Source organism: Eurosta solidaginis, chromosome 5 (assembly GCF_040869045.1).
Source record: "Eurosta solidaginis isolate ZX-2024a chromosome 5, ASM4086904v1, whole genome shotgun sequence".
In the NCBI taxonomy this organism is placed as follows: domain Eukaryota; kingdom Metazoa; phylum Arthropoda; class Insecta; order Diptera; family Tephritidae; genus Eurosta; species Eurosta solidaginis.
The window spans coordinates 272,818,364-272,833,871 of NC_090323.1; the positions used below are offsets into that span (position 1 = coordinate 272,818,364).

A 15,508-nucleotide genomic window follows, 5' to 3' on the forward strand; every position below is an offset into this window, starting at 1 on the left:
AGGTATATGGGTCTGAAAAATTAAAAGAGTGGCGTTTCACCAAGGCAAGTGTTCTAAAAGAATTTGTAATTATGTAGTTTAAATGAGTAGTAAAATTTAGTTTGCTATCAAAATACACGCCAAGATCTTTAATTTCATTAACCTCAGAAAGGCACGAGTCCGCCAACCAGTAGCAAGTATCCAAAGGCTTGACCATTTTAGAGTAAGTTACTTTGAAACACTTGTTAATATTTATATAAAGCCTGTTCAAAGCGCAATAATCTAAGAATTTATTAAGTTCACTTTGAAGCGCCGATGAATCACGCGAGTCTCTTATTTCAGAATATATTTTAAGATCATCGGCATATAAGAGAAATCTAGACGAGTTGAAACAAAAAGAAACATCATTAATAAACAAGATGAATAATAAAGGACCTAATATGCTACCTTGAGGCACACCAGATGTAGCAATGAATGGATCCGAGAATGCCCCATCTATAGCAACCATGCAACTCCTGTTATGTAAATAAGATTTTATCCATATGAGGATACTGGAATGAAAACCCAGGAATGCAAGTTTCTCAATGAGGATTACGTGAAAAATTTTGTCAAACGCCTTAGAAAAATCAGTATAAATCGTATCAAGCTGAAGACCATTACGAAAGCACGAATGGCAATCCTCAGTAAAGACTGAAAGATTGGTAACTGTCGAGCGTGCTGCCACAAATCCATGCTGATTTGCGCAAATTATATGTTTCACATGAAAATAAAGTTTCTCTTTTACAATGCATTCAAATAGCTTGGCAACAGACGACAACTTGGATATAGGCCTATAATTTAAAATATTTTTATTTCCACTTTTAAAAATAGGGGTAATAGAAGTGCTTTTCCAATCATCAATGAAAACCCCTGAAGCTAGGGACAGATTAAAAATAAGCATGAGAGGTTTTACCAGCGAGGTACAATTTTTCAAAAGTTTCATGGAAAGCCCGTCAACATCGGTATGCGAAGAGTCTTTGACACTCTTTAAACCTTCGATGACATCCACTTCAGATAATACCAAAGATCCAAAATCAATAGAAGAACACGATTTATCGTTGAGGCTAACACGTAACGCATCTAGGTCGTTTACAGTCAAGTCCTCATCTGATACAAAGTTCGATGAAAAGAAGTTCGCAAATAGATTGGCAGCCTCACTGATCGATGAAGCTGAGACATAGTAGGGATATATTTATGACACAAAGCTGCCAGAGAGCTCTTAAGGATACTGAAGCAGGTTGCAACTTCTTTATTTTTAAACGCGGAGTCCCAATCAATGTTGTTCAACTCTGCATCAAAAGCATTAAAATTGCAACAATCAAAATTAAATGACGGCTTGGTCATAGAGGGGGACGATTTGAAAAATTCTAAAAATTCAACTTCCAATAAGATCGGGATATGATGCAAATTAGCAGGTGATATACAAGTTGCAGCCTGCGATAACACAAAGTTCAATTCATTACTTATGAAAATCAAATCCAGAAAGCGATGCAGCTTATTAATAAATCATTAATTTGCGTTAAGCCGATACTTGAAAAGTTATCTATGACATAAGATTCAATAGCACTTGTAATATTTACAGCAGTTAAGTAGGAATTGTTATCAAGATAATTCCAGTTAACAGAGCTCAAATTGAAATCGCCAAGAACGCATAATTGATTGTTGCCAATGTCTTGATGAATTGAGAGAATGTTGTCAATATGCGATTTGTAGACACATTCATCACTCAATGGCGGAATATAAGAAACACAAATATAGAGGTAACCAGTGGAACCACACAAACGGACACAAAGTTGATCGAGGAGGGAGTCGTTATCACGCAATTCACAAATTGACGCACGCAAATTGCACCGGGCTGCTATTAACACACCTCCACCTCTCTTGCAGCTAGTTTTAATAGGATCTCTGTCCTTACGAAAATCATCATAACAGCGTATGTCAAAAAGTTCAGCATCGAAAATATTTGAATTGAGCCATGTCTCAGTTAGAACCAACACATCATATTCTAAAAGAGAGCTTATCATGCATACATTACTTGTCTTACTTCTAAGACCAGAAGTGTTTTGGTAATAAATCTTAATTTTCTCATAAGCACTGCCTCGATCTATTAGGTTCGAGGTGGTTGCTTTTCTTCTCTTTGAAAAAAACGGAACGGACGAACAGACACATTCGCCGGCCAAATCTCTGGATTCATCAGTTTTTTATATTCGGTTTCAACCACACCCAATTTGAAATTAACAAATCTAAGAGAATTTGTATCAATCTCTTTTTTTACCAGCTTATGGCAGCATAAATGTTGCTTACCAACGTGCGCATATTTTTCGACATGCTCCATAATATTCTCCGGCTGAACCGAAGGCTTAAATGAAGCTAAATGCAAATATTTAAAACGGGCAGCAACCAGCAAATCATCGCTCTCACCAGTTCCTACCAGTGGTTTTTCTTGCTGCCTCTGTTTCTTTTTATTTTTGCTCTTATTTTCCACTACCACCCATGCATTATTATTATCCGACGCTGAGTTAGTAAGAGATGGAGATATCGTATTTTCTGCATTATCAAACCGCGATTTATGCACCGATTTGTTGGTAGGAGCATCAGCAAGCTCATTATCGTTTACACAAGCATTGACTTTCACTGTACTATCCATTGGCGCAGCAGAATGAAGCGAAGTAGAGGGCACAGCTGAAAGCGAAAACACCTCAGCATTGTTGGTATTTGGCACACTAGGAGAACTAACAATTGCAGCAGAATTAATTGCAGAGTGTAAGCAACCAGAATTTAAGAGCTTTTGCTTCAGGTCTTTGACCTCGATCACCAAATCAGCAACAATGGAATGCAAATTGTTATTTACACATTTATCACAATTGAACACTATATTTTTGTTGCTTTTCATAAAATTTGTTATATTGACATCAATGCTCTTGCATGAAGTATGAACTACGGCCTTGCAAAGTGAGCAACTTAATGCATTATCTTTGGCAATAGATTTACCGCACAAATCACACCGCGTACGTAAAAGCGACATTGTAAAGAAAAATAAATAGCAATACAAACACGGAGCTAAGAAAAAACACGTCCGTTCAGCTTGACTTCAACTTTTTTTTTAGCTGTTAAAATAGGGAATAAATGACAAAAACCTTTTTTCTTCGAAAAATCGGTTGAATGGGTGATATATGCTAGTCTCCGATTTGGACGGTTCCGACAAAGGATCAATAGGACCACAAATATACTAGCTCACCAAATTTCAGCAAGATATCTCAAAAATTAAGGGACAAGCTTGCGTTCAAACAGACAGAGAGACGGATATGGCTAAATCAACTCAGCTCGTCATCCTGATCATTTAGGTATACTCATTGGTGTGCCTATTTTCATGAAATTCCAGATATAATGAACACGCACAATTCAACTATATTTGTCAACAATCACGATTATATTTGTTAATAACTATATTATTCAACAATCACGTACAATTCAATTATGTATATTTGTTCAATATAAATTCAAAAACCAATATAAAAATTTTCACATCAAAAATAACAAGAAATATAAAAAACTTGAAACTCGATTTTTAAAGAATAATTAAAGTGTTAACAAGTATTTCATAACAACGTGTAGTAAATCCCTACACTACTCCCCTCTTCCAAATTGTTCCATATTTAACAAATTAAATGTAACTTTTTGTTTTATCCAAACAACTATATTTACTCGCATCCAAATATGCAGGTTTAATTCTGTCTATAGAAATATTCATGAATTTATTATAATAATTAATTTTGAACCACGTTGGTGTTTTCTCTATTACCTCAAATGGTCCTTCATATGGCTCCTATAAACCGGTTCTCTTTCTATCAACTCTAACTAATACAAACTTGCAATCATTTAAATCTTTTAAAACATAAACTAGTGAATTTTTATGGTGAGATATGTTTGATGCACAATTCTTAAAATTTTGTTTTAAACTGTTCCACTGTGCCCAATATGACTTCGCAATGGGACTCTCTGCTGACATCTCCTCTCTGCTTGGTCTTTCGTTTCGTTCTAGCCCTTGCATAACATGTGACAGATCTGTATCTTCTAGCTGACACTTCCTTAGTTGTTCCTTGTCCCATTCATCCGTACACGTTATAGTCATTAGCCGGACATCTATAATGTCTTCTTTAGCCTCGGCCTTTGAACAGTGCTTGCATTCCAAACTACATGGTCTTCGTGACATTGCATCAGCATTTCCATGGGTACTACCTTTTCGATACTCAATGGAAAAGTCATAGCTTTGTAGTCGCTCGATCCACCGTGCCAATTGTCCTTCCGGATTACGGAACTGCAGAAGCCATTTCAACGCTGCGTGATCTGTCCTGACACGGAATCGCTGGCCGTAGAGGTATTTGTGAAAATGTTTAATGCACTCTACCAATGCCAACAGCTCTCTCCGCGTAACGCAGTAGTTCCTCTCTGGTTTTCCAATCGAACGGCTGTAATATGCAACTACCTTTTCCTGTCCATCGACCAGTTGTGATAAAACGCCTCCTATAGCATATCCACTCGCATCTGTATCTAGAATAAATGTTGCTCCTGGAATCGGATATGCTAACATTGGGGCAGTGCACAAACGCTCCTTCAATGTTTGGAAAGCCACTTCTTGCTCCTTCTTCCATTCAAAAGCTTTATTTTTTCTTGTAAGCTTATGGAGGCTATGGGCTACGCTGAAAAAATTTGGTACAAATCGGCGGTAATATGTGCACAGCCCAAGAAAACTTCTCAATTCATGTAGGTTCTGTGGTATTGGCCAATCCTTTACAGCCTCTATCTTTTCGTTCGCAGTGCAGATGCCCTCTGTCGTTACCTTGTGACCCAAATAATTTACTTCCTTTTTAAACAGCGCACACTTTTTGGGACTTAACTTCAGACCAGCGCCAGCTATTCTCTGGAAAACTTCCTCCAAGTTCTTAAGATGTTCATCAAAATTCTTGCCCAATACGATGATGTCGTCCAGGTACACCAAGCATGTTTTCCAATGTAGTCCTTTCAGTACCTGGTCCATGAGTCTCTCAAAAGTAGCTGGTGCATTACAAAGTCCAAAAGGCATCACTGTAAATTGCCAAAGACCATCACCCACACTGAAGGCTGTTTTCTCTTTATCTTCCTCCTTCACTTCAACTTGCCAGTAGCCGCTTTTCAAGTCTAGTGTGGAAAACCATTTCGTACCAGATAGCGAGTCCAGAGTGTCGTCAATTCTTGGCAATGGGTAGCTATCCTTTTTCGTTACGTCATTTAACTTCCGGTAGTCTACGCAAAACCTCATTTTTCCATCCTTCTTTTTTACAAGTACTACCGGTGAGCTCCATGGACTAGCTGATGGTTCGATGACGCCGCTGTCGCTCATTTCTTGAATGATTTGACTCACAACTTCCCGCTTCGCTAGTGGAACACTACGTGGAGCTTGACGGATCGGCCTCGCATCTCCAGTGTCAATTTGATGTTTCACAACGTTGGTGCGGCCTGGTTTAGAATCATCCTGGTCAAATATGTTCGCGTACTTTAGGAGCAGTTGTTTTGCCTTACTCTGATATGCTTCCTCTAGCCCCTGCGTCCATGCCGCGTACATGCCGTGATGTATAAAAAAAAAAAAAAAAAAAAAAAAAAAGATCAGTATTACTAGCTGAAACGTGTTCCTGGAGCTGTTCACAGTTAATAACTACTTCAGCCTCTTGGCATCTTCCCAAAATAGCTCCTTTAGTCAGTTTGAGTGGTGACTTGAACTCATTGAGTACTCTTACCGGAATACGTCCATCTTGTTTTGTCATAGCCAGGGTTTTTCCTACAAGTATGTTTAGTGCTGATTTGTTTGCTGCTTCGACAACCCACAATTTGTTTGTCCCACAATCTCCATCAACCTTTGCCCAGATGACTGCTTCGGATTTTGGCGGTATTTGCTGACTCTCTTCCACCAGCACTCGTTTACTGCTGTAGCCTCTCTCGTAGCCGAAATAAAGTGGTACATCCATGTTTTTATATCGCATCGTCTTGCTTTGCATGCCGATCTTGATGCCCTGGTCGATTAAGAAGTCCACTCCAATTATGATTTCATCAACAATTTCTGCCACTATAAAATTGTGTACTACCGTGACGTTCCCAATTGCGACTTCACATTCTACTTCTCCAATTACCTGGGTGTCCTCTCCCGTGGCTGTACGTAATCTTGCTCCAAGCAATGGTCTTATCTTTTTGTTGACTAAATCCGCTCGAATGATGGAATGAGATGCACCCGTATCTAAAGTCAGTAAACGTTCCTTTCCGTCCACATGTCCTCCAACAGTAAGATTGCTCGATCTTCTTCCAATCTGCGAGATAGAGATTATGGGGCATTCAATTGCGGGAGCCAGCTGTCGCCCCTTGCGGCTGACTCGATTTAGTTTAACGATTGAGTGGTCTTGGAGATTTGCTCATCACCTTCTGCTCTGCGTTTACGACCACCCACATTGTTGGAGCTATTGGGACCGCTGCTGCAATGTCGTGCAATATGACCTGGGTTGCCGCACTTGAAACATTTAATAACTCCGGCATTTTTCTGTTGTGATCCCTTCAGTGCTTCCAAAATTGTGTCTACCCAATCTGGTCTTTCCACTTCCACACGATGAGCTTTGTATGCTGGCTTACTCAACAGTGAGGCCGCTTCTTGAGTCAATGCATGTGATACCGTTTCAGCAAATCTCAGCTTTGGGTTTGCGTATGTAGCTCGCTTCGTTTCCACGTCCCGTATGCCATTTATGAAGCTCTGGATTTTTACCCTCTCGGTGTATTCCACGGGTGCGTCCGCATTTGCGAGATGAGCTAACCTTTCAACATCCGAGGCAAACTCCTGCAAAGTCTCATTCACTCTTTGGTGACGGTTTTGCAACTCAATTTGGAATATCTGTTTCCTATGCTCGCTTCCATAACGTCGTTCTACAGCAGCCATCAATGTTTCATAACTGTTCCGTTCGTACTCTGGAATCGTCTGTAAGATTTCCGCTGCAGGCCCTTTCAATGCCACGAACAGTGCAGCAACTTTATCTTCAGCATTCCATTGGTTCACTGCTGCGGTCTTCTCAAACTGTAGCTTAAAGACCTGAAAAGGAACAGAACCGTCAAAGGATGGTGTCTTTACCTTTGGATTACTCGCTGAAACAGCTGGGCGATTTAGTTGTAACTGCTCCATACGACCTTTTAAATCATCTACTTCTGCCTGAAATTGAGCCATTTTTGCATCCTGCGCTTCCAGTTTTGATGATACCTGTTCCACAATTTCTGCCGACATTTCAGATATACGTGCCTCTTGCGCTTCCAATTGAGATGCCATATATGTCTTTTGGTCTTCCAGTTGAGATGACACTTGCGACGTCATTTCTGAAATACGTGTCTCCTGTGATTCCAGTTGGGATGCCATATATGTCTTCTGCTCTTCCAGTTGGGATGCCATATATGTCTTCTGTTCTTCCAGTTGAGTTTCCATCTTGGATGTTATCTGTGTCGACATTTCTGAAATGCGTGCCTCCTGTGATTCCAATTGTGATGACATGTTGGTAGATATTTGTGATGACATTTCAGACATTTGTGCCGATATTGCAGCCAATATCATGTTCAGGTCTGTGTTCGCCATTGTCTGCGGTGTTTCTTCCATTTTTGTTATTTCCTCGCCATCAAGATGAAAGTCATACTCTTCCACATCAATTCCTCCTGCTTCCATTGCCTCTCGTAGCCGTGCCTGAAGTTCAAGTTTAACGCCGCTTGTATTCAATCCACGGCTCTCAACCTCCTTCTTTAGTTGCTGGATCTTCAATTCACTGAACTTTGCCATGTCCTTGTTGTCCTCTGGAATTTATTCAACAATCCCACTTCTGACACCAATTGTAACGAATTTTACTTGCAAATCCTCTTATTTGCAATCTTCTGTTGAGTTCGAATCACTAAACTGTTGAATAAATAACTCCAATATTGAATAATGGAAAAATGGCCTTTATTAAAGTACTTCACAATAACACTCAAACTGTGCAACGAATAGCTTTATAACCAAACTGATAGCTCAAATGAAACTCCACTATTCAAAATAATACTGCTATTGCTCGCTAGATATCGTCTTAGTCGTAACTGCTTGACAACTCAAATCAAACTCATCCTCGCCTTTACTGTCGCGCCTTTTATACTTTTTGATTTCTAATTGCATACTTCTAGGCTTTTCCATTCCAGAACTTACTAGTTAGTTTCGGCTACAAAATCGCCAGCCACAACTACGTGCACAAATTATTGCCCTCTCTTGTGACAACTCAGATAAGATATATGCATGTGTTTGTGCATTGCCGCTCCACTGCTCGTATACGTACATATGTGTAGACGCAATTATTTATTCGTTTATGTAGATACGTAATGATTGAATTATTGATGTGAATGTTTGTAGTTTACAGTCTCTCGAGTACACATAGGCGTATAAGTAAATGCATCTGTGTGTGACATCTCTCTGGGCTGCCTTATATATGTGTATACTTGATTTGATTATTGACGTAAATACTGCTTAGCATGGCCTTAGTGATGGTATAGCTTAGTGATGCTAATATCCGTGACAATATATACATCAACAATATATATATCTACCTATGTCAAGTCATAGCTCTTCAAACGATGACTATAGTAGAATGGCAGACATTGTAATATACATATTTATCGAATGTAAAGGTAACTCATACGCGCCTTCGTTTGCTGTTGCAGTGATGAATTACTCTATAGATAACTGCGCTGTTGGTGACTAATTGAGAGCAAAAATGTATAGAACTTTCTAAGTGATTCAAGATGCAGTGACTATAATTGAGGTTATGTATGTGTGTATGTATTGGGCAATTTGAATGCTGAATCAGATGCACTTTGGGCCTGTGTTATACTCCTACAGCAAATAAGTCGTAACTTGACTGTACGACGTGCTCTAGTTGACGATTTCCGCTTTGCACCGTTGCTAGCATTCGTCCTCAAACGTTCACATGAATAAGAAAAAATACAAAAGATACTTACACTGCTGCAAGATTTAACTTATGGTATGCAAATTAGTTGGGAAGAACTGTATCTTATAGTGTTGCTGGAGTAACTTTTTAATATCATATATCAAGCAGCTGAAGAGAGTGAAGATGCATTGGCGCAGTCGGTAAGATGTTTGTTGTGCTGCTCGAATACTTTGGCTTCTGCCGAAACTTAACGATTTCATGTGATAGTCTGAAGACAGAGTAACACCGAGAAGCCTTCTAGAAATACTTGATTGTTTGGATTGCTGGCTGTTTGCTGTACATATCTAATTTTCCGCTTTGAGTAAAATTTCGGCTTAAATGCGCAAGGATTACGCTCTTCGGCTCCTAGTTACAGATTTAGCTGATTTGGTAGAATCGCCAAATTTCATGAAATTCCAGATATAATGAACACGCACTATTCAATTATATTTGCTAATAACTATATTATTCAACAATCACGATTATATTTGTTAATAACTATATTACTCAACAATCACGTACAATTCAATTAAATTTGTTCAATATAAATATAAAAATTTTCACATCAAAAATAACATGAAATATAAAAAACTTGAAACTCGATTTTTAAAGAATAATTAAAGTGTTAACAACAACAAGTATTTCATAACGTGTAGTAAATCCCTACACCTATCACTTCTCCATTAAGGACTTACAATTTTAAGGCTGAAAAACTGAATATACTATTTAATTTTTATGAAAGTAATAAAAATTACGTTACAATCCCATAGCCTCCACATTTAAGGCTTCATTCTGTATTGCGAACGATAGCTCAGACGAACGATTCGCCTCCAAACGATTTCGTCTAGCAATGGTATTCTCTATAATTTTTGTTCGGTCTTTACGTTTCTAAGTAACAGGAAGGCAAAAGTAATTGTCAAGTGATAAGTTGTCATCGTTTAACATAGTGCAAATACACTAGCGATTCGTCTCTGATCCGCAACGAAAGTTCGTTTCGTAATAGAGAATGAGGCCCTTAAGCTATGAAAGCGTCTCCCGATTTTGCTGAAATTTAATATTTAACAAAAATTTCATTGACGTACCACTGTTGCTTCTATGTTCTATCCACAATTTATTTCGCCATTTTTAGCGAAAACTCTAAAATGGATTTTGTCAACATATACATAGAAATATATACTAAGATAATGTTATAAAGACTACAACAACAAAAATGCTATATCACCTCAAAGGTTAAGAACACGAAAATTTCAGAACGTAATTTTCAAAGATACCTTTTTGGACCTCCTCAATTTTGTGTAGTAACACGACGTTTCCACCTATTTTACTGGTAACGTTATATCCGCAATCAATACGAGACGTTATTTGTCATCTTCGTAACCGGTTATAAGAATGTTGTTACCAGCTTAGAACAAGGGCGTTAATCTTAAGACCGTTCTATAAGGAAAGGCGACATATGTATTTATATGAAATTTTAACAGATAAAAACAAGTAAATGTGTCTAAGTTCGGGTGTACATTTCATTTCAGATAAATTACTTTTCTGCATAACACGTGGCCCCGCCGGTTAAAAAAAATGTCTCCCCATTTCCTCTTACAATAAAACTTGATAAGTGAAATATCATTGATTCAAAACTATTTTTTGCTAAGTTATAGCTTATTATTCGAGTCTACGACCCTTTTAAACTTGTTTTATAAGTTGCCGTGGTCTTTAACTGATCCCGTCCATTTTTAATAGAAATATTTTCTGCTATAGGGAAATTTGTGTACACAATTTTTTTACGATCTGTTAATTTTTTTCGAGTTATGGCTCCCGAAACATAGAAAATTGCTTAGTCATAAAAGGGGCGGTGCCACGCCCATTTTTTAAAATTTGAAACTTTTCCTATTTATTGTTATAAATCCACTTGGGAAATGAAATACCATTGATATAAAGCTCTTTTTTGCAAAGATATAGCTTATTTTATTCGTCCACGACCCTTTTAAAAATCTTTTATATAAAAGTGGGCGTGGTCCTTAACCGATTTCGTTAATTTTTCTTCAAATAATTCCTTATAGTAAAGGCAACCTCTCTGCCGAATTTTGTTACGATAGGTTTAACGATTTTTGGCTTATGATTAATAATATTTGTAAAATTGATTTTATCAGAAGTGGGTGGTGCCACTCCCATTTAAATTTTTTTTTTTTAACTTTTATCCAGTCTTAATATCAGTCCACATGTCAAATTTCAACATTCTAGGTGTATTATTTACTAAATATTCACGTTTTTGTGTTTTCAAAATCTTATATATATATATAAAATGGCCGTGTTTATCATCCGATTTCGCTCATTTCCAATACCAATATATTGTGGGTCCAGATAAGCTCGTGTACCAAATCTGGTGAAGATATCTCAATATTTACTCAAGTTATCGTGTTAACGGACGGACGGACGGACATGGCTCAATCAAATTTTTTTTTCGATACTGATGATTTTGATATATGGAAGTCTATATCTATCTCGATTCCTTTATACCTGTACAACCAACCGTTATCCAATCAAAGTTAATATACTCTGTGTGCAAAGCACGCTGAGTATAAAAAACAAAAAAAAAAAAATCGAACGAGCCGATAGAGTGCCCAGCTAGGTCTATAAAACAGGCATCGCTCCTACCTAGATGTCCTTAATTTTTAACTTATAATTGCACTACATACATACATACATATGTGGCAGAAATTAGAAAATAATTGACCCCTTCTTTCGTGATAGGCTGTGTACGCTCTTGGTAGTCGCTGTATACAAAAATTTCAAATATTTTATGCTATTTGATCTGGGAAAACTTCGCATTCGTTTTCACAATGTTTAAAATTTCAGAGCACTGTTATTGATAAATATAATAACACGAGCGGAAAAAAAGTATATTTTGAGAATTTCCATATATGTACGTACTCAGGCCTTTCATTAATGCAATTCAATTTCACCAAAATCCTATATAGGCGACCATTCTCCATCTCCTTAGCCAATTCGTCCTCCTGCATATCACACAGGCTTTGCAATGCATCCATTTGTGTATAGAAACGTGCGCCAATCATTGGCATTAGATCAGTTACAGATCGTCTTTGTGTCGCCGAAAACAGATACCTACGATTATTTGTTTTGAATAATGAAAATTAATACCCGTATTTGAATAACAACATCTTACACAATGAAATTACGCAAATCATTTGAATAGTGACGCGATACCATTTCAATGCTGGCTTGAACATTTTCACGTTGCACTGCCTGTAAACAACGACATGCTAAGGCTAATACCAGGCGACCCAAAGCAGTCAAATCATCCTAAAATATAAATTTATTTCCAAAGTTATGTGCATAGTATGTACGTTTGTATGTATAAAGCGCCTTTGTTTTGAAAGTGGTATAAAGTTTATTTTTTCAAAAAAAAATCTTTTACAGTCATGTTCTGCAAATCACTTTCGGTTGATATATTCAAGTTTTCTGTTTTTGAATCGCTGCTGTTGTTGATTTAACGAGAAAGATACTATCCGAAGGTTTTGGCGAGTGATAGTCCCGTGCCGGATATAGATCCGTGACGATCTGGCAACTATTAAAATTAAGATAATAGCCCGCCGGTTCCCGAAATTATTGGACTGTAATCCCAAGGATTAAAATGAAAATTGAATAATAATCTGAATAATTTTAAACTTACTCCACAAATATCCATTTTTTAAAAGAAAAACAAGCATTACACTTGGGGAAAAATAATATAAAAAATGGGGGTCAAGGATTTTGTTATTCGTTCCTAAGGGTTTTTATTGCACAAACCTTAATCGAGATATTCTTGTCTAAAATTGCGACCAACGCCTTTTTCTGCTATATCACAATCCAACAAAAATCCAAAATTTTGTAACCAGAAACAGGACTATCCTTTCTATGGTAAACCCGAATTTTGTAACCAGAAACAGGACTATCCTTTCTATGGTAAACCCGAATGTAAGTGAAAACAGTCCTAGCACTTCAAGTTTTTGAAATATTCGAACCCAAATGTACAAAAAACAACTTTAATGCCCCTATTATGGTTTACAACTCAACTCTCTTTCGGTTGAAATTTTGCAATTTGGTATTACAGATTACAACTCAACTTGTCAAGAAAAATGTCGGTTGAAGTTGCCTGGTCTAACAACTTTTTGTGGAATTACCGTTTTCAACCTTGTGTTGGTGTAGTTGTCAAAGACATCAAAATCTGACAACTGATTACTAGCAGTTGTCTGAGAAAATGTTCAGTTGTTTGGAAAAAATATTATAAAAAAATGGAAAGCGGGTAATTAAACCTTTTAAAATTAATTCAAACAAATTTTATAATCAGCAATTTTGTACATATGTATAGAAAAAACAAGGTTTCAAAGAAGGATTACATTGAAATACTTATTGACCTTTTGGATGCAGCTAAAATAGGTGAAATTATGCGAACGTGAGTCCCATCGATACTACCCACTACTTCGGGGAGTCCTGTTTTAGAGTAAAATTCGATTTTTGAAACGCTTTGCTCCTCTGAAGTCATTACGGTTTTAATCCGTTTCGCACAAATATGCTCCTCAATAATATCTAAAGGAGTGTGGCGCATAATTTTAAAATAGGTGTACGGTCGTCCCTCAAACGCGTTTGCGGAAATGGTCCTTCATTTTGTTTAGTAAGGAGCAAAATGCTTCCTTACTTAACCATAATAACTTCTGTAGAAGCTCATAATTTATCACTTAAACGTTTTGTTACTTAGTGCTTGGTTGTTCCAAGGAATTGGAGTGATTACGCCATTTTTTCCGTATTCGCGACATTTCAATTTTGTAACCAACATTTTCGTCGTTAAAAAATAAATCTAAGATAATATCCATTTTGATATTAATAAAAAAATTACTTTTGCAAATGCTTAAATTTCCGCCACAAATTGATCAGCTGTTCATTTATCTGTCAAATCATCACTTGTTTAGGTTGGCAACATCAATTCATCTAAAATAAGTTGTGATTCGTAATACCAAACAGGAGCTGAGTTGTATTAAACTTGAGTTGTTTTAATTACAATCCAACTAAGTTTAATTGCAAACCGTTATAGGGGTATTCAAGACATTTTAAAGATCATTATTTCTCATACTCTTCAAAATCGAGCGTTTAGAAAATCTTTTTTGCTTCTCAGAAATCGTCTATTGAATTTACGGAGTTTGGTAAATCCGTTAATGTGTTAAAATTTCAAAAACCATAAAGGAATCTATTCAGACTAAATTTCAGGACAATCCAGGGATACCGGGATTAAACTTTCATCCCTAGTATGATACATTAACATTTGTGATAGGTCTTGACTCGAGTAGGTTAGGTTTACAATCGAGCTGTAGAAGCTGTGGAACTATATAATAACACCTTTTGAAATCGCTCGCCATGTTTTTAAATAGTACCGTTTTTCTGTGTTTCGAACAAAGGCAAATCGGTTTTTTTTTATGTTCTGGAGATCGAAACCAATTAAATTTCCTAATTTGATTTCGACAATCTAAATGACAGCGGTTTTAAGAAATAATTTAAAAAAATTGAAAATTAGTAAACAAAAATTAATAACTGTTTATTTTGTTAAGCTGAAAGGCCGCGTTTTTAAACACAAACCCTGAATATGTTTTTATTTTATTCATTCCTTTTAAATATTTCGTCGTATAGCCTTTAGAAAAAAATTTAGTTAATGATTTTCTTGAAAAAAATTCAAATTAAAAATTAAAAAAAAAAGTATGTTGCTGAAAGCACGGTTTTGACTCTGCTCCACTTGAATGCAAGTCCTACAACTTGTCATCTGCGTTGCAACAATTCGAACATAAAACCGACGTTTTACTGTAAACAGATTTATTTCAATATAAAAATTTATTCAGAAAACGCAAATAAAGTTTTTGTTCCCAGAAGCATCCTAGCATTATCTCGCCAGCCGTCAATTTCTGGGTGTCATAAAATCTCGAAAGTTAAAAATTTTGACTTAAATTCTGCTTTCAATAAAACGTGAAAAATGTGTTATTTGTTATATCGAAATAAACAAAATAACTTTGCATTTTAGTAAAACGGAACAATTCTCAGAACACCCAAAAGGAAATCGCGAGAATTGTTATTTCGTTAACGATTTCAAATCATGTGATTTTCAGAACAGGCCTGTTCATTGTAATTTGTAGTAAAAATACTACCATTGATAAGGTTGTATCCAAAAGTAGGCCTACACAGATTTCAAAGAAATTGGTTGATTTTAAATTACATAACACTATATAAGCAAATCAGTATTTTTCTGTGTGCTAGACCAAACTTTTTTTTCGAAGTTAGCTTGCACAACATCATGAGTCCATCACCGGAGGTTTGCTCGGTAAACAAAATGTTTGACAACTGCAGCAATCTTGCTCCCATTTCGAATTTACATTCACTAAGTGTGTAAAATTTTATGAAAAAAAGTAGTATTAGAAATGTCATTAATATCCTCTAGCGGGAATCCAAGG

General features: G+C 36.6%; 1 protein-coding gene across 11 annotated transcripts in view; it reads right to left on the bottom strand.

Annotated features, from left to right (window-relative positions):
• PAN3 (Poly(A) specific ribonuclease subunit PAN3) overlaps positions 1 to 15,508 on the bottom strand; it is a 165,167-nt gene that overhangs the window by 4,069 nt on the left and 145,590 nt on the right. For all 11 annotated transcript variants that reach the window (XM_067790791.1, XM_067790796.1, XM_067790787.1 and 8 more), the window contains 2 exons: positions 12,202 to 12,338; positions 11,949 to 12,140 (listed from right to left, as the gene is read on the bottom strand). In XM_067790791.1, the coding sequence (XP_067646892.1) occupies positions 11,949 to 12,140; positions 12,202 to 12,338 (329 nt within the window). The remainder of the gene's footprint in view (positions 1 to 11,948; positions 12,141 to 12,201; positions 12,339 to 15,508) is intronic.